Genomic DNA, 20714 nt, shown 5'->3' on the forward strand with positions numbered 1-20714 from the left:
CTTTTTCAGTGGACCAATCTGTGCGAGGAGCAGCTGGGGAAGTGGAGACCGGAAAGTAAGTAACAATCCCCCCACTCCCTTCCCATCCGTTCTCAGCAGCATATCCCCTCTCCTCCCTTCACTTTACCCCATTGCTGCTGTCCCAAGGGCAGAGGCTGGAGGGGGAACACAAGAGCCACCCATGCCACTCCAACCAGGCTCTACATAGAGCTGGGCTCAGCCAAAGGCAGCAGCAATGGGCAGATTCCTCCACCCTGTCAGGTCCCCTGGGTGATCCCTGGAAGCCCAGGAACAGGAAAAGGAACCCATCCACTTCTGCACCTGTCTCTACCTGAGTCTGGCTCCATGTGCAGGCAGGATTCAACAGGGCAGGAACAGGTCCCAAGTCCCTTGTCAGCTAGAGAGAGAGGCAGCAGTGGGAAAGGGAGAGGAGGGAATATGCAGCCGAGCATAGAAGGGAAGTGAGAGTAGAGGATATATTTTCACCTGCTTGAAGGACTTAAAAAATCTCCCCTCCCGGCTGCTGCTCCTGCATCACTGTCTGTCTGCTTTGGGGTGTGTGTGTATGTGGAGAGGAGCAGGGGTGTAGCCACGCCTGCAGCAAAGATCACTGGTCCTGCACCCTGCTTTCCAAAATACGGGATCCATGCATACACCCTGCTACATTTTGTACCTTGCACTTATATATGAAGCACCCCAGGCCGGCACTGTATAGGATCAAGTCTTTTGTATGCATTAGAAAAAACAATGTAATTCATGGCAAAGTCCTTCCATCAATATGAGGAAAGAAGGATGCTCCTGTCCTTAAGGCAGTAGACAGGCACACAAGAGGCTTAGCTGGTTTGAAGTAAATTGTTTAAGTACAGATTTTAAGGTTATTCAGATACCTACAGGTGTTGCTGGCCACCTACTGGGATGTTTAAAACCCCTTACATCTCTGTATGTATCTTTAGGATCCTATAAATCTTCAAATATCTGGCTTCCCTAATGCCTCAGTTCTCCTACCTATAACTTGGAAATAATAATACTCCTTTACTGCTTACAGAGTTACTAAGATACTCCATCATACTAGGAAAAAAATGTATAAAATTGTCAAATATGTAGAATTTGATATCACAAGCCATCAATGATGGAGGAATGATGCCCCATACTTCTAGGAAATGGTTGATTTTAGCAGCAGTTTGGAAAAAATTTTTCCTGCTCTATGTACAGCATTGCACTGTTGACCCAGTACATTACCAGAGTCCTGAGGAATACCAGAATGGAGGTGCAGCACGTGTCAGCTGGTCTGTATTGCTTTTCACCAAGATGCTCACCACAAGATAAATTATTTTAATTTCTTGTTTTATCAGTTTTTCCTCATGTTGACATGAACTACAGTTTTTGAGTATAGCAGTGATTGGGACTTGTATGCATTGCTGCATAATTGCATTGCATTACATATCTAAAAAATGGAGGATCCTCTCTGCCAGAGATTGTAACCCCCTAGCGCTTGCCACTACCTCAGCCCCCCTGCTCCAGTTTGCTAAACTGGCCTCAGTTCCTTGCTTACTACATCTCCAATGTTTCAATTTCTTTGTATCCTAGGGGGCTGCCTTCAGAACCAGTTAGGCCTGAAGTCCCTGCTCCAGTCTTATCATCACCAGGCTGCTGGTCTATCCTGCTCTTTTGCATTTGCCTGGGCGGGGGTTCAGGCTCCTTCATTTTGCCCTATGGCCTTCAGACCCCTTTTCCATACTCCCCCCCACAGGGCCTGCCTATATGGTCCTTTGGGCTTCAGGCAAAGTCTGGGACTCCAAAACAGTCCCAATGGAGCTGATTACCCTGGCTGTTGCTCTTAAGAGCAACAGCAGCAGAGGACTATTTTGGAGCCCTGACATCGCAGTGGTGCTGGATCATGGGCTCCACAAGGGTGGGGGGCCACTCCAGCACCCCTTCTAACTTGGCACCTGGGGCAGGTGCTCCTCTCCCCCCCACATTTGCTACAGTGCCAAGTGCTGAAGAGTGGGAAAGTGAAGGAAGAATAATGCGCAAAAGGCCAAGTGCCAGAGAATGGATGTGTGGAGCACTACAAGATGCTGTTGGCAACCGGGACTCACATCTCACTTGCCCCATCCTACTTGCACTACTGCACTGTGCCCAAAACATGGTGAAGAGAGCTGCAGGCTTCTACATTCAGGTGGGATGCGAGTCTCTATCCATAACCATTGTTATTACAGGCCAACTGTTGGAACAGGTTTGATAATTTCAAAAAAGAACTTGAGGAAAGCTGTGTTTTAGACACAATGAGTGCATCCTGCTGAGCTCACATGTGCAGGGGCATGCATTTTCTGCAGGACAAATAGCAGCAGCCCATATTTATGCCATTGCTCTTTGTCCCCAGGTATGCTCCTGGACGCATGCTCCAGCACACTGCAAAGTGACCCAGGTGGGGTAGGGAAGACTGGGGCCAGCACTTGTGCTGGCCCCAGCAGTCTTACTTGGGGTCCTGGGGGACTCCCAGGGCAGCAGCAGCACTGAGAGTGCCACTCAGAGCCTGGCCAGCAGCTAGCATGGCTCTGGCCGGGGTCAGGCTCTATTTCTGGTGGTGCATGCTGCTGCCATGTGTGCCACACCACCTTTTTTTAGTAGCGGGTATTTTTTTTACATCGAGATCCCAAAAAGAACCTGCCAAAACCCGCACCGGTAAATGGCTGCACATGCATTGCATGCAGTTTGCAGTGCCTCAAACAGATTTGAGGTGCCACAAACCACACATGCACACTTGTCGGGATGTGCCCCATGAAGTTCTCCATATCCAACACTGAGGAGAGACCCCATACCTGAGAAGATATTATTTTTCTTTATATTTCTAATAGTGTTGGTAGCTCCTCAAATATGCAGGCTCTTCTATATACAGATAAAAGCATAGTCCGGTCCCTGGAAAAGCTTAGAACTAAAAATTGATAATATACAGTGCCTTGTTTTTTGATTGTAGGTGCTACAGATGTTTCCTCTAATATATGATGTCCTGAGAAATCCATTTCTTCAGAATGAGGTGACACGGTTGGGGGTGGTTCCACCGGCTCAGCAGTTGTGTCATCAGACTAAAAAAATAAATTTGCAAATAACTTATTAACAAAAAGGTAAAGCAAACATATTTTATCATTCTTTCTGAGGAAAGGCTTACCACATAAGTGAAGCACGAATCAATCAGCTTGTTCTACTTCAAAGAAAAGCAATCAGACATAGGTGACTGGTAGGGGGTGCACATGCCCCACTGATGGGGCTGGTGCCCCCCCCAATAGCCAACACTGATACTGTCAGTAGGGCTGGTGCCCCTCTAACAGGGCTGCTGCCATCGGCGGCTTCTGCAGGTGCCCCACCCCAGATTCAGAAGGCACCAGTCACTAATGCAATCAGAAATGCTACATTTAGGAAGTCCAGCTAAAGACTTCCTTTCAAAAAGCAGCTTCTTAACACTATTTCTGAATAATATGCACTTTTGGTGCGTTACTTATTACTGCTAAAAGGAAGTTACTAATAAAACCTACAAATATTAAGATGCAATATTTACACCCTGTCACATTTACGATTTTCTCTCCTTGATGATCACTTGTTTGAGGTGTTTTTTCTTTTTTAAAATATTGAATAGGTCTTGCTTCTATTTGGCAACAACTGTCTCTAATTTGGTCAAATGGGCTCATAAGCATAACTGAATGGTTTTTACAATGAGTAACAAAGTAGGCAAGAAAGTCAGAGCTAAGTTTTCCTGAAAAGCTAACATAGTATTTTGAGACCACCACTGTCAAAGGGATTCTTTTCATTCGATTTCAAATACCTGTGTTCTAAAGCAGAAAGCATTAAGTTATTGATATATTCATTCCTTATCTGATTATTTCCTTTATAAATTATACATTTTTCTCCTGGCATTTCCTATTATTGTATTTCAAATGCTCTTAAAACCAATAGCCCAAAATACCAACAAGTGTAATCTATTGATCATAACTTTTTTTAAATACCTAATATCTAAACATATTTCATTACGTCTTTCACAATAAGTCACTTTGGCTAGGACAGGCTACTGTAAACAGGTTTCCCTCACTTTATGCGGGTTCTATATGTGCAAATTCGCTCTTATGCAATGACCCTTTTATACCAAAAATTTGTTATATACAAGGTAAATTCACTCTTATGTGGTCAGTGAGGTGGAAACCTGCAGTCAGCTGCTTTGTGCGGTGCATTGTGGAACCGATGCGTACCAAAATATAGCCTCCTGTGTAGATCTTTGCCTCTCGCTTGTTGGCTGTGACACGTGTTTCTGTTGTTGCCATCCTCATTACGATAGTGCCCTGTGCTTGTGTGTATTGTCTGCTGTTGGCAAGTATCAAAATTGTCTTGTAAAAGTGGTAGAAATGGGCCTGGGGGGTCAGTACAGTCAAGGTCTTGGAAAGTATCCCTATTTGTTACATTGTAAAGTGGGTTCCCTTTAAGTGAATTCGAGTTATGCACTGTTTTCCAGGAACGCATGTACAGCATAAAGCGAGGGAAACCTGTATTGACAAAAAAACAGCAGTAGTACTTTGCACAAAGGTTAATAATAAACACCAGTGTACTGATTTGGAAGGAGATGTGTAATATGAGCCCCAGGGACCTGTGGGCAACTCACTGGACTGAAGTATTGTCTCTCTGCACATGTACTGAGGAAATCTTCTCTCTCTGCTGGGGGAAGAGAGAGGGTCTGTCCTTTCAGTGGCATTTTCCCCATCCATGGAGCTCCTCCATTACATGGAACTGAAGGCATATGTGGTTATGGAGAACTGGGTGTGGACGGGCTGAAGCAGTAGGCTGCCCGGCCTCGTGGTACCATTCCCTGGAGATCCGATGACTTGTGCAAAAATTTAATCAGGATCCAATAAATCTTGGGGGCTGCACTGGCTACCTCTGTGGCTCTAATTGAGTCTCTTCTCCTCATTCCAGGAAAACTCTTAGGGTATGTCCAGACTTGTAGGCACATATGGTTTGTGTTTCCACTAACTGCACATTAAACCATGTTCGGTGCTGCTCATTTGCAACACAGGGGCAACATTTGCTACTGGGATGTCCTAACAGCAAAAAAGCTTCAATAAAAAATGTGGGGCAAAGCATGTAAAAGTAGCATGTGCCCAGACAAACACAGAGATGGGGAAGCAGGTAGCCCAGGGCTGCCTGCTCCCCTGTCTCCACGTGCTGTGGAGCCTCTGCACCGAGGCAAATGGAGACAGGGAAGCACTAGCCCAGGACTGCCAGCTCCCCCATCTCAAGGCACAGCTGGCTGGGGAACAGGCTACCTGAGCTTGAGGACTCTGTATCAGAGCCTCCATGCCGAGACAAGCAGAGACAGGGAAGCAGTCAGCTTGGCAGGACTGCCTGCTGCCCCATCTCGAGGTACCCTGCACCCCAGCCAGCTTCTCTTCGGTTGGCTGATGCACAGTGTGCCTCAATGTGAGGGCTCCATGCTGCGCAGAGACTAGGGATTGGGCAGCCTTAGGCTGCCTTCTCCCCCATCTCCATACGCCACCCCCCTGGCTGGCTGGGATGCAGGGTGCCTCAGCATGGGGGTGCCTGCCAGATAGCCCCACACTGAGGCACCCTGTGCTCCAGCCAGTCCCACCCTGCAGCACACAGAGTCCGGACAGGAGCCAGGAGGAGCTGGACATGGCCTGGAACAAAGGGCACATGCAGGGGTGTGATCTACGGCACAAAGTAGCAGCACGAATTTGTGCCACTGCTATTTGTGCCACTCCAAGCACACGTCCCTATGCAGCTATGTGGTATGTGATGCTGCAAACATGCCTGTGGCACCACATACCACACATTTAGATGTTCTCCATGCTGCAAGGGCATGCTGCCCATGTGTGCACTGCTCCGCTTTTATTTTCTGCAGGTGTTTTTGATCCCTGGATATCCAGAGGTCAAAAAAGCCCGTGGAAAAAAAAGCGGGGCAGCACATGGAGGCAGTGTGTACTGCTTAAAAGCAGAGCCAAGCTGCTCAGAGCCATACTCCGGCTGCTGGCCAGGCTCCACATGGCAGAATTGCCACTGCTGCAATCCCAGGAGGTCCCCAGGACACCAGGTAAGGCTGGTGGTGCCAGTAGAAGACAGTTCCAGTAGAAGACAGTCAAAATTCACAGGAATTCAAAGTTGCACTTGGTTTTCCAACACTTCTCTTGGGAGAATGACATGGTATAAGAGAAGGAAATATTTTTTTCAGAGCTAGCTTGCACTTTGTTTCTTGATTTTTTATCTGTTTCTTTGATTCTTTCTTACACTCACTAATTTTAAGCAATGTAGCATCTACTATGTAACCATAGGGTTAAATGTACATCCAAGGAGCTCAGTGGTTCCTAAATCTTTACAAAATGATCCTGAAATCTGAAGTGTAGTTTCATAGATGGTAGGGTTGAAAGGGACCTGAGCAGATCATCAAGTCCGACCCCCTGCCTGGGCAGGAAAGAATGCTGGGGTCAAACAACCCCAGCTAGGTGATTATCTAGCCCCCCTTTTGAAGATCCCCAGGGTAGAAGCGAGCACCACTTCCCTTGGAAGTTGGTTCCAGATCCTAGTCACCCTGACTATGAAGTAAGTGCCTCCTGATATTTAGCTTGAATCTACTCTCAGTCAATTTATGGCCGTTATTCCTTGTTACTCCCGGTAGTGCTCGGGGGAACAGGGACTCTCCCACTGCCTGCTGGTCCCCCTTGGCCAGTTTATAGATGGCCACCAGATCCCATCTCAGCCTTTTCTTGTGGAGGCTGAACAGGTTCAGGTCCTGTAGCCTCCCCTCGTAGGGCCTGCCCTGCTGCCCCGATCATGTGAGTGGTCGTCCTCTGGACCCTCTCAATGCTGGCCACATCCCTCCTGAAGTGCGGCACCCAGAACTGGACGCAGTACTCCAACTGCGGCCTGACCAGTGTCACATAGAGAGGGAGGATCACCTCCTTGGACCTGCTCATGATGCATCTGTGTTCTGTGATAGCTCTTGCTCTGAACAGCAGCGCACTTTTTACAAGAAATAATGGAATTCTGTAAATACATATTTTTGCTACCTTTAATGTCACTCTTTAGCTGCATCTACATGTGCACTTTAATACGCATTAAAGTATCACTAAAAATCATAGGTACCTATACATGTGCATCGAGGCTGCTCTGATGCTCTGTAATTAATCAAGTCTGCTGGAGCATAGTAATTGCTATACTCCAGCAGACTCCAGTGTCATGTGTATCAGTGTCCCTGCACTGAAAAATGGCATTGGGGGTGCTTTAACTAAAGCTCATTCAATGAGCTTTAGTTTAAGTGCTCCAGCCACCATTGTTTCAGTGTGGGGACACTAATACATGTGACATTCTGGGAGCTTTAATTACAGTGGCTCTCAGAGTCACTCTAATTAAAGGCCCCCCCACCTCCCAGAGCATGTGTATTAATGCCCTGTGCTATTTAGTTAATGTACACTAAGACAGGCTAATGCCTATCTTCTTAGTACCTCACAATGGAGGTACTAGATTTAATGCGCATTAACTAAAGCGCGTTTATGCAAGCATAGACGCACCCTCTGAGACATACAAACTGAGACTTTCAAGTAGGAATCCATTGAGTCAAGAACACTCTCATCTTTTGTGGTGTTTCTGAGTTCTCTGCAACAGAATTGCTCTATCATCTTTCCGTAGTCAAAACACAAGTCAAAACTAATAGCTGACATTTTCTGAGAGGGTGCCTTGGATCTAAAAAGGTTGAGAATCCCTTGACTGTCCATTTTTTTCTCTCTTGGTCATTCACTGTGTTGAAAAATTATGTAAAAGCTGCTGAATGGAAATGTACTGAACTATTCCAAACAGGCCCATCTATTGTTACAGCTCAGTACAGTGCTGCTTAGCAAAACACAAACTAGACCATGCAGTGATAAGCTACTTTATCCAGCAACTATGTTACCATGCAGGACCCTTGACTTGTTTCATTCCAGCTCACCATGGGAATCTACTTTGAACTGATGATCTTTGTAAGTTTGCCTGGCAATTTGTAATAGAATTATGTACACATAAACTCTCTCAGAAACATCTATCAGTTACTCTATTGATTACAAAAATGTCAGAAGTTTGGCTGTGTTTAGTTTAGTGCTTCCAAAGAAAAGGCACATTAAAAGTTGATGGGCATTCATACTGGAAGGCATACAGATCCAACGAGTCACTGGCATTTAGACATTTCATATTTAGCAAAATCATTAAAGTTTTCTTAAAGGCAACATAAATTTCACAAATTGTCTATATGTGGGTGCTACCTTTTTGCAGGCTACTGACACAGCTGTAACACATTTTAAAAGCATTCGTGTGTCACCTAACAGGGAACATTCACAAGAAAACCTTACAATTTAAGAAGAGTGATAGTCTACAAACCACCAATACTTATGATTATTTGGCTCAGGAAACTATGCAATGTAAAATATGGGGTTATTATCTCATATAAAGAGGCTAACTAGAACTTCACAGACTGCTCTTTGTTTCAAGTCAGGCTGTAAAAAATGACAAGCCATTACCGCAAAAAAGTGTACGCAAAATGGATCTAGAGCATAAAGATACTTCTTTTTTATGGTTTTAAAACAGTTACAACAAAAACCCTCCTAAAGATGCATTCTTCATGTTTGGTTTGTTAGCATAATGCTACAAATCTGTAAGGAAAGCATCAAGTCTGCAGTTCTAGAAAATATATCCAATTCAGTCCAGTCTCAGTTTTCTATATGATGTACAAAATGCTTTTAAAGCAGAAAGAAACAGAAACAAACATTCAGATTTCTTGGCATTCACTCATCTTATAGTGACTGAGTTGTGGACAGATTTAAATAAATGATACATAAATTAGAAGTGGCCTGATGAAGTTTGCAGTAATTTTGTTGGCAGGTGCTGTAAAGAAGCACATATAGATGTGTCAGAGCATTATCATCATAACATAACATAGCCACATTTTTCAATAAAACTTGAGTTGTCACTTCCCTTTGTGTTGATTCATGTTTAATTACAAGCTTCAAATCAACTTCAGGCCAATGCCAAAAATCATACAATACACTGGCCTTCTAGGAAGATATGGCATTCCTTTACCACCCATACCTTGAAACGGCATTTGGGCATCTGAGTTTTCCTACCTAGTCCAATGTAGGTCCCAGAAGTGTGGTATCTCAGGGGGAAAATGTCCCAGTTTAGTGACTATTACTAGTGTAATATTATACCTAGAAGGTAAAGTTGAACTAATTGGTCCTTACTGGAGGTTGAGATGATGCAATGGCTTCTTGTGTCTCAGGAACTCCTTCCTGTTCTTGAATGCTACCATTGCCACTGGTATCTCCTGATGCCTACACAGAACAAATCATATCACACTTATCATTATCACTTATGAAAGTCCAGAGGTTAAAATTATACCATCTGGTATGTCTTAACTCCTCAGATTCTCTTACATTTTACTTTTCACTTAGGCATAAGTAGGTCCAATTACAGTTACATGTTTCTCTTACAAATTTGGTCCCAAACTCATAAAATTAATGTACTGCACCAGACAAACCATTTTATGGAAATTAATGTCACTCTTTAAACACACAAAAATTTAGGAAACTAAAGACTCATGGATTCTGAGAATTCTGATTTACCAGTAATTCCAACCATTTCAATGTATTTCAAAGAAAAGACATCACTGTTTGTTTTGTAAAACAAAACATAGACCTTAACAGCCTCAGTATAATAAGTTCACTGAAAATAGCACTTACATATGGATCATCATCTTCACATTGGTCTTCAGTAGCCCTTGGGTCTGGTTTGATTGTTAGTTGTTGAACTGAGCCCTTTATGGGGGAAAAAATCCAACAAAAGCAATTCAAGGAAATGTTTTTTTTTCAAAGAAAAAGCAAGAAATCGCTATAGGACATCTCCTCAGAACTAATGCCCTCTACACTGCCTAGATTACTTGAGCCATGTTTCAATATTCCAGTCAATGTACATATTCATTACAAAATGTCTTAGCTTATTATATAGATACGCTTCTACTCTGATAAGTTAGGTTATATATTTTATGAAATGTTGGGCCTATAAAATGCTGTCAGATCTTTGTAGACAGAATCTGCAATATAAATATAATAAGCGTTTAAGGCCATGTCTGGGGGCGGCAGGCAGGGTAGGGAGGGGGAGGAGAGGCAATTAGACGGGATCAGAATAGAACTAAATTAAGGCAGAAAGAAAAAACAAATGGATTTTAGGATCAAAAGACTCATAGGATTGGAAGGAACTTCAAGATTCACCAACTCTGACTCCTGCAGTAATGCAGGATGTGCTATAACACACTACAAAAAAATTCTATTCAGCCTCTTCTTGACAGTCTCCAATGAGAGAGATTCCGCAGCTTTCCTGGCAGCTTGTTCCATTGTTCTACTGTTTTAATGGTTAAGATGTTTTTCTTAAGGATTTATTCCAAATATGTTCTGCTGCACCTTCAGCCCATTACTTGTGTCCTGACCTCTACAGCAAGAAAAGACAACCTTTCTCCTTTACGACAACTTTTCAAATATTGGAAAACTGCTCTCATAACTCCCCTTAATCTCCTTTCCCCCAAATTAAACATATGTAGTTCCTTCAACCTTCCCCATATGATTTGCTTCCCAATCCCTTTATCATTTTAACTGCTCACCTTTTGACCCTCTCCAGTTTCTCTACACCCTCCTTATAATGTGTTCTCCTGGACTAGGCACAATACTCTAGCTGAGGCCTAACAAGTACCAAGCAGAGTGATATCATCACCCCGCCATGTCTTGCATATACTGCTTATGTTAATGCAACACAAAACTGAATTTTGTTTTTTTTGTTCCTGCATCAGCCTTCTGACTCGTATTAAATGAATGATCCACCATAACTTCCAGATTCTTCTCAGTTGCATAACTGCCAATCCAGTTATCCCCCATTACTTTCTTGGTCTTACAATTTGCATTTCTCTATCAAATGTAAATATTACACATATATATTAAATATGATAGGTGAAGAGCTAAATACCTGCCTGTGTTTTTAGGGCATGCTGGAGAGAGAGAATTATTTAATTTAAGATATTTATAGCTTGCTTCTTTGATTGCAGAGAACCAAGAGTTTTATAAAGTAAACCCAGAAAGTGTTCTTTGTTTTGAAAGTTCTGTAATGAGGAGAGGCACAATGAGCTCCATATTCATAGCATTTCACTGATAGTGAAATTAATTAGTCTGCAGAAGAACTGCAAACTTCAACATTGCTAATATGCAGTTAACAGAGAATAATAAATGCAACAATACAAGTTTGGAGACATTTATCTCTGTTCAGTAATTGAAAACAGTAAATGGTATCATTCCATGCAAATACTACATTAGTGGGGTTCCCTGGCAGCTGCCTCAGTGTGCCGGGGCAAATAGGAGCAGGGGAAGGCTACAGCAGTTACCCAGACCCAGGTGCCATCCATGGTAAGTAGGGACATGGGTGGGGGGATTGTGTGAGGGAGACTGGGGGTGTTGGGGGGACTGTGTGGGGGTGGGGGGGAATGCTTGATGGGGGGTGGGTCCCCTGCCCACCCCCTGCATTGCACATAGTCCCCCCACAGCAGCAGCAGCCACAGGGCAATCACTACTCGCTACAGGCAGAGCCCCCCACATTGTGGTGCAGCGCCAGCCACCTCAGACCCAGTGCTGCTATTGTCACAAAGCGTGGGTCTGGCCCGGGGCCGTGCACTTTCTGGCAGGACTGAGCTGCTCTTGCTGTCACCTGCGATCCTGGCATTGTATTCAGGGGCCATGCATTAGGCCAGGTCAGGTCCTGCCTCCATGGAGTCAGCCTGGCCTGATGGCTTGTGGGGCACTTGGAGGCAGGACCCAGCCTGGCCCAAGGCCCAGACAGGAGCTGCAGGTGATGGCAGGAGCTGTCCCGGGACTGTTCAAAGCCACATGCTAGCATGCCAGGCCAGGTCCATTTGCCATGTGTAGACCCCAGGTCAGGCGCTGCTGCACAACCACAGGGCTATGCCTGCAGCGAGAGATGGCCCCAACAGCCCAGCTGGCTGCTGATGCCGGTGCCAGGGGCTATGTGCCGCAGAGGGTGAGGGGTGCATAGCCCTTGGAACTGCCCCTCCCCCCCCAGGCTCCCTCCCACAACCCCCACACAAATCCCATAGGCCCCCCAACACACACCCCATGTCCCCCCACGTACCTCACCTCCCACACACCCCACATCTTCCCCACCCCCCACACACCCCCACAAACCCCACATCCTCCCTATACCCACACCCACCCAAGAACCCCCAGGTGCCTAAATACAAAAGTGTACGTACCTGGCTTTTGAACCCAAAGTTTGAAAGGGTGGCCCTATTGGGTGTGTCCACACATGCAGGCACGTGCGCTTGCAGCGGCTCAAATAGCAACAGCACAGATTTCTGCTGGAGATTTGTGTCTCAGCACACGTGTCTGAACATGCACTTTGGTGTGGGGCAAATTGTGCTACTTGGGGCAAACTGACCCTGCCCAGCTCCTCCCGATTCTTCAGTCGGGGGGTTAGAGGCTGGGGCCAGCACCTGTGCTGGCCCCAGCAGTATAAAAAGCTTCTCTGATGAGCAGGTCATGGCTACTTGCCCTCAGGAGCTTCTGAGGACCCTTTTCTTCCTTAGTTGTCCCACCAAAAAAAAAAAATCAGTTGTTTCTTTCAAACTTTGGCCCCACACAGTCAGGGCTATTAGTTAATTAGGTGGGCCTTAAGGCCTACGATCACTGGAAGATACAAACAGACAGGAGCTTCTGAGGCCCAGCCAGTTGGTATCTGGGGACACTAGCCCCCTTGCTAGCAGGACCGCTGAAGCAGTCCTAACCTAGAGTGGTCCCAGCACCCTCTACCCAGTGCAGTAGTCTGGCAGTGGGGGCTGCTGCCTGGCTGTGACCTGCTTCCACCTGTGACCACATCCATCCCCTTGGACCTGCAGACCCATGGCTGTGCACCTGCCAGACCCAGACAGGGACCACACGGTAGCCTGGGCTGTGATACAGGCACTGTAGCAAAGTTGCCTGCACCTCTGGGCCAGTTGCCAATGGGCTGTGGCTGCACAGTTGGCCGTTAGGCAGCACTGCTGTCATGTCTCCTGGTGTCCCTGCTTTGCCATCTGGGCAACTATTGTGGTCCTTGAAGTGGCCCACTTCAAATTGTTGACGTGTGCCCTCCTGGCTCCAAATGGCCAGGAGGTCAGCCATGTTGGCTGCACTCCAGCTGGGCCCCCGGTGCTAGCCCTGGGCAGGCTCCTCCGCCCAGGTCCCAACACTTGCCTCACCAGCAGAGATCCTGGTGTATGCAATTTAAAAATTGCATATTCTTTGATAAAAACCTCCAAATTCTCTCATTAAAATACCCAAAATCCATGTTCTTCTGCAATTAAAATGAAACATCACTATATATATATATATATATATAGAGAGAGAGAGAGAGAGAGAGAGAGATATAGAGAGAGAGATGGATATATAGAGAGAGAGAGAAAGCAATTTGGAAGCCTACCACTATCTCTATCATCATCATAAAACAAATTCTAAATATCTATACAATTTGGCATTTGCTTTTGGGTTTTTTGTCATAGAAAAATCATAGCTGCCTCCACCCCCTTCACTCATCAGGATGTGGGATGCTGAGCTGTATGGATATGTCAGTTCCCTGCCCCTGCCTTTGCCCCTCACTCCGAATCCACAGCCCTGCCAGTGCCCTTCATCCCAACCTGCAGCTCCTGCCTGCCCTCACTAGCTCTCTCCTGGCAGCAGCTCCGTCCCAGCATCAGGACATGAATCCATCTGCAGCTGTCCCACCCGCTACTTTGTGGCTCTGAACAGTGCCAGCCCTTGCTGTTTTCCTTCCTGCATCTGTGCCCAGGCCCCAGCAATCCCCATGCCATTCCTGGGAAGTCCTTGACTGGGGCTCAGTGGTTGGGCTGGGCAAGCCCTTTCCCTTCCAGGCTGGCCTCCCCATGCATAGACTGCTCTATGGGGGCAAGAGGGCTCTAAGCCTGGCTCTGGTGGCCTCTCTTACCCAGAGCACTCCCCCATTCCCATCTCTCTCTCTCTCTTGCACACACCCCTGCTGCCACCTCCACTCCTTCCCCCAGCCCATCACACCCCCCAAAGTAGTTCCTGGGACCAGGAGCTTCCCCTCCCCCGTCTGGGGCTGCATGTCCCAGCACTGGTGTGGGCACGGTGCAGGGATGCAAAGTGGCAGGTCCTGTCCTGTCTAGTGGCTGGGCATACAGGGTGTGAGATTTGTAGGTGGGCTGTGGGGTTTGTGGGCAGGGGGGGGTTTGTGGGTGGGTGTAGGGTTTGTGGGGTGGAGCTTTGTGCGGGGGGTGTGGGGTTTGTGGGGGAGTTTGTGGGTGGGGAGGGACATGTTTGGTGGGGGGGGGACTGTGTGGGGAAGAAGAGGTCCTTTGTCCGCACCTCCACATGGTGCACAGTGTGAAGCAGCGTGCTGGAGCAGATGGGGAACAGGGCTACCATAGAGACGCTCTGGCTGGGTGCCAGAGAGTCTCCCCTTGGAGGACTCGGCCTGTGGTTGCCACTTCTTCTGGCATCTTTTTTTTTTTATATCAGGATTTACCGGTATCAAATTTAGAGCCCACATTGCAAACATGCAGTGCGGGGAATATTTTTTCATTCTTAGCGTGCCTCTTGCAGCATCTCGAACTGCTTTGAGACACCACAATAGGCACGTGCTTGCTCTTCTGGATGCAACCATTGTGTCCTTAAAAGTCTGGATCATTGTTAATTAATCCAGCTTCATGGTTTTCTCCTTTAAAAAAACTATGTATTAAGTTTTGCAAAGCCAAAATCATTCCTGTTTTGCTTATCTTTAATTTCAGACCTAATTCTGTTGCTACTGCTGAACTCAGCTCTTTTTTCAAGTACCCTAGGGAATAACACCAAATACATTTTTTCTGCAGACCATTTACTTTTTAGCGTCATTAAGGCTTTGTTGTCAGAAAATTCTCAAATGAGCGATGGTTACTGTTGCTGTTTATTAAGTCAAAATAGTTTATTTTAGGGAAGTGTGCCATCCCCAAACAACTTCATCCCTTCTCGACTCTCAGACTTATTTATCTGAACTGCCAATTTCATTTTCATCACCCTGGGCCCTGAAATGTCTTGTTTGTTCACTTCTTCCTCATCTATAAACCTACCCATCATAACATCTGCAATACAGTCCAGGTATATCACTGCTTCACCCCTACCTCAGCTGAATTTTTTCATCCACAACTTACTTTCCTTCTGCCTTGATTATTGCAAATCCCTTCTCTGAGGCTTCACCAAGATCCTGTTCTCCATTTCCACAATGTGAAGAATACTGCTTCCATCTTTTCACTCAGGGAAAAACAATCAAACAGTTCCTCTGGCCATCTTTTCATTTCAGGATAGTACTGCTACATGCAAACATAAACATTCAGGACCTTGTTCATTTTGGGAGAAGAGGACGTGGAACAGAGATATGCAAAATCTGATGTTGGGGGTCCCCATGCATATCATATTGATGTCTCAGTGCCACAGCCATGGGATGGAGCAGCCAATTTGTACTCCATGCAGTCTCCACCCAGTTTTCCTGCCAGACTCCCATCCCTCTTCTGAAACCAGTGCCCAGCCACCCAAGAAATTACCCCTGGTTTATCTAGCTAGGTAGGTTCTATTATTTAGTTCTTGCTAACAAGCCCAGCTGTACTTAGACTGCCCCCATGCTCTTCTAAGCTACTTTATAAACTCCCTATATACCTTCTCCAGTACCCTATTCCCAGTGCCTCTAGCTATCCTGCCTCCTCCATACCTAGCCCTTGGGGATTCCCTTCAGCTACCTGTCTCACACTCTGTCTCATGATCACTTACCTTGATGCTCACCCTACAGCTCTCTGTGCCTCTTGCGTGGCCCTATATGTGGGGTGGTTTGTCCATGAATTGTGGGCCTGACAACATTACAGGAACATCTGTGGTGATTGGAAAAGTGTCACAAGACACAGTCCAATTTCTACTAACGTCTGACTGCCCAGGGCCTTGCACAATGCTTAGAAGCCTACAGGAAAAGTCTGAATCACAGTGAGGTGCAGATGATCCCCATGTTTTGGATCAGTGTGGAGCATGCACAGAGTCTGTGGGTATTGGGGCAAAGGCTCTTTGCAGAATGAGTGGCATATAACTGCATACCACATTCCAGATGAAGTTAAAAGTGCTAGATAGGTCTGACCATCAGGTGAGACTAACCAAATGTCCTACCCAGTGCTTCAAACTGCCTGGGACCATGCAGCACTGTCTACCTTTGAGGCAAGCAGCAATTACAGGCAGGCAATAGGATGCAGCAGTAGCACATGGCTGGAAGTAGGGAGGGAACTATGGGCCACAAAGCCCTGATGAGAGCTCCCTGCAAGGCACTGCACTCCCACTCAGACACAAGATGGTGCTGCTCTGCTCTATCTGTCCATCAACATTTGCCATCAGCCTCATATCAACATCAAATATTCAATCAAGCTCACTGTTTCTTAGTTTTTTATGGAGGGCTCTAAGTTATTTATGGACTTTATGGGCAAGCATTTTTAGCCCCCTTTTTATGGACTGTCTGTAACTTTACAGGCACTTGGCAAACCTGACCCAGATCCTTTTCAGCAACAGTACTGCCCATTCAGTTATCTTTCACTTTGTATTTGTGCATTTGGATATTATTCCCTAGGTGTAGCACCTGCCATTGCTGAATTAAATCCAGGTGTCTGTAGCCTAGCACTACAATATATCCAGATCCTATTGAATTCTTCACCTATTCTCCAAAGCGTTTGCAGTCCTTCCCAATTTCATGTCATATGCAAGCCTGATCAGGAAGCTCTCTATTACAACATCCATATAATTAAAAAACGTTAAACAACACAGGACCCAGGATAGACTCCTTTGGAATCTCACCTGAAACAGCTTGCTATTCTGACATTGATCAATTAACACTTACTTCCCTTATGGTCACTGAGCCAGTTTTGTATCTACCTATTGGAATTCTATCCAAGCCACATACACCCAGTTTACCCCTGAGAATGCCATGTGGGAGTACTGTGTTTATTTAATCCCAAGATGAGGGGTTTTCCCCTCCGTTTTACATGGGGAGAAAAACCTCTCATCTTGGAATCAAGTAAAAGGCAGTATAGTGGGGAATGGGGCAGATGGCTAATGTGGCTGTGGCTCTGGCCCCAACCAACTTCTGCTTCTGCTACTGCCACCACTGCTACTGGGCCAGGCTGGGGCCATGCTCCATGCCCCAGGGTGAAGCAGGGATGGGTAAGTTGTGGGGAGTGGGGAAAACAGGTGGCAGGAGGCAAGTTGCTGGACCACTCCCTCACTGGCTGCTCCCCCTACTGTCTCCCCAAGCATTTCCCCCCATCATTCCTGACCTCCTGCCCCCTCTACCACCTTGCCCCTACTGCGCCCTCTACTGGTTTCCCCACTGCAGTGGTAGAGGGGGAATTAATTTAAGATGATCCTCCAATAATTAGATTTTATACATGAAAAATTATAATAAATTTATAAATTTTCCATGCATAGAATCTAATTATTGAGGGACTGTCTTAAATTCAGGTAAATAATGGTATATACAAAATTCAAGCCCAAATATCATATGTCCTCTGCATTCCCTTCTTCCACCCAACTTTGTCAAAGAAGGATATCAAGTAGGTTTTGCATGATTTTGTTCTTAACAAATCTATGTTAGCTGCTAGTGATTAGGGTTTAATCCTCCAGGTGTTTACAGGGAAGGATAATGGTGCCTTATTTTGATGCTGTGACAAGATGGTGTTTGGTAGATAGCAATCTAACTAATGGAACTAAGAAGGGAGAGGACCAAAGTTGAAATGCAAGGTACATCTCAGCTCTACCAAAGGGTAGCCAGTACTGCAGAGGTAACTCATTGAGGACAGTGATGATGACCAGCTCAGCACTGGGTAATGAGGGAGGCCAGCTAACTTTCCCCCAAGGTCTAGTTGCTACTGCTGTCTCCTCTGCTGAAGCCTGTCTGCAGACTTGAGCAGGAGTCCAACAAAGCATATGTTATTTTATATTAAATATTTGTATAATCTGTTCTTAGCGGTGCAAGCATGGAACTGCAAGTATGTGGGTAAAGTTCAGGAAAGAACCATCATATTCCTTTTTCTACCTGGAGGAACAGGTGCAGCCAAAAAAGAACTCCAACATTCAATCCAAAAAGAAGTTTGCAGATATGATATAGAAGAAATCAAAATATCTGCTGAAATTCACATAAAATAATGTGAAACAAATTTATACATACTACAATTAAATGCCAAAGCATAATGCAAAACTGCAGACTTCAGGGAACATGACTTCAGATGCTGTCCATTATAACCTTCCATTCAACATACTGTTATGTATAAAGGTTGAAATCACCACCAGGTGACACTGTGCCTACAGTTTCTAACTTGCATACCTAAAACTCTGCATCAGACCCAAAGTGCTCTGACTTTATTCAATACCAGTATTTCCTGCCAAGTGAAATGGACTCTGGGGGTGCATCCAGGCAAGCACAGTCCTGTGGTATGTGGTGCTGCAAACACATTTGCAGCACCACATACCTCACCGTCTGGTGTTCTCCATGCTGCAAGGGCATACTGCCTGAGCATGCACTGCACCAGGTGGGGTTTCTGCAGGTTTTTTTCACCCCTGGATATCCAGGGGTCAAATAAAATGCGGAAAACCCCCCCAGAGCAACGCATGCTCAGCCAACGCGCACTGCTGAAAACTGGAACTGGCCTGCCCAGAGCCATGCTCCACTGCCAGCCAGGCTCCACACAGACCCCCAGACCTCAGGAAAGGCTGCTGAAGCCAGTACAGTTCTGGCTCCAGCCTCCCCTATGCCATCTGGGGTAACTTGTCACACGCCACAGTGCGCAGGGCATGGGCATTCCCTGGAGACAAGAACTACTTATCACCAGGGAACCAAACATCCACGCACGTCTCGATGCACCCTGAAGGATCAAAAACACAATTTGACACAATTTTACCTATTGTTGAAATAATTGATTTGAACTTCTGAGGATGTGAGCATGTATTGGGCACATCTACACATGCTATTAATATGATATAGGCTTACTGTGCAGTAAAATACTGTGTAGTAAGCCTTTCCCAGGACCATGTCTACACATGCACCCTGTTGGGAGCTAATCTGCTCCCAAAGGGAATAGCCCAGTACAGGGCTGCTCCTGCCCTGTTCTGTCCCCCTGCAGCAGCCAGGAGGAGCTCCAAGTTACCTTGGAGTGCTAACCCACGGGCAGCCAGGGGACGTAGTGGATGGTCCTGACGTGCATGGGGCCAGGAGAGCTGTGACAGCTGCAATGACAGCTGTCTCCTGGCCCTGTGCACAGTGGAAAGGGTCCTGATGTGCACGGGCCCAGGAGACAGCTGCTGCTGCAGCTGGCAGAGATCTCCCAGCCCTGTGTACATCAAGACACACAGCTGACATGCCCAGCGGGGCTTCCCCACCCAGCAGATTTCCACTGACTGCAGTGGTATCTGGAATAGGCCCATAGAAACAGGAAGCTTTTAAAGTATTACGCAAGACACTACTACTGAGCAATCAACAGAACAGCTATTATTGTTGATATTATTATTATTATTATTATTAATATTATTAGTAGTAGTTATTATTGTTATTATTAGAATATTGCCTAGCAAAAATATGAACAATTAGGCATAAATTTACAGCCCAAATTGTGCAAATATAAGCGTACTAATCCTAATTGCAGTTTTGAAGAAAAATAGTGTCCTTCAAGTTGTAAATAATTTGTGCCAGAAGTTGGAACGTTCAAGTAATATAGACAAATGTATTTTCGTTATTGCATACCACATGTAACTCATAGCTTGCCAATACCAGTGGTTTAGGAAAGTGTTTCCTAATTTTCTAAAGCAAAAGCTTCATTAAGATTTGCAATGTTAGGGTGATATTTTGTTCTTTCCTGGTCATCTGGAGGCATAAATGGAAGTGACAATTTTTATCTGATCTGGCCACTGAAAGTGCTCCACAGTTGTGACCAAACAGAAGTGCATGGCTGCAAGGCACTTTAAAAGGGTCCAGTCCTATGCAAATCTGAACCCTTATTGCATGAGGGTTCAGATGAATATGCTCCAAAGCAGAGTGGCTTCAGTAACTTGCGTCTGTGCTTAAGGGCGACTCGTGCTGCCTTAGTCGGGGGGGGGGGCGTGCGATCAGTCCTGCCAACAGCGGGGGAGGTCCCCTGCAGCCGATCTTGCTGCTTGTGGGGGAGTCCCCCTCGCAGCTGATCCGGGATCGGCTGAAAGGATTGGCTGGCACTTGCGGGGGGAGGCAACAGTGCCCCCTGCCTGACCCCCTGCCCATCACCTAAGTGGTGAGCATGGCCAGTCAGGGGGGGGTGCACTGGCACTTTCAGGGGGGGCACATGAACCCCTGTGCACCCCCTATGTGTCGCCACTGTCTGTGCTGCCTCCCAGCCCCAGAGCTGTTTTCAGAATGAGAGACGAGAAAGGGAGTGGAGGGAGTTCAGTCTGGGGTTTATTCAGCCAGCACTGGAGGGTGCACTGGTGTACTAGAATCCCCCTGAGGTGGGGGGGCTCCAATACACCAACCCCATCCCCCAACACTGGCCGGGGAACCCCTAGAACAATTTCCCTCTGCTCCCTTTCCCT

At 46.2% G+C, this 20714-nt stretch overlaps 1 protein-coding gene across 4 annotated transcripts in view; it reads right to left on the minus strand.

The window, feature by feature from the left end:
* COL15A1 (collagen type XV alpha 1 chain) overlaps positions 1-20714 on the minus strand; it is a 337165-nt gene that overhangs the window by 152015 nt on the left and 164436 nt on the right. For all 4 annotated transcript variants that reach the window (XM_006018966.2, XM_025198310.1, XM_025198313.1 and 1 more), the window contains 3 exons: positions 9768-9842; positions 9270-9359; positions 2960-3086 (listed from right to left, as the gene is read on the minus strand). In XM_006018966.2, coding sequence (XP_006019028.1) covers positions 2960-3086; positions 9270-9359; positions 9768-9842 — 292 coding nt within the window. The remainder of the gene's footprint in view (positions 1-2959; positions 3087-9269; positions 9360-9767; positions 9843-20714) is intronic.

This window comes from Alligator sinensis, unplaced genomic scaffold (genome assembly GCF_000455745.1).
Source record: "Alligator sinensis unplaced genomic scaffold, ASM45574v1 scaffold428_1, whole genome shotgun sequence".
NCBI lineage: Eukaryota > Metazoa > Chordata > Crocodylia > Alligatoridae > Alligator > Alligator sinensis.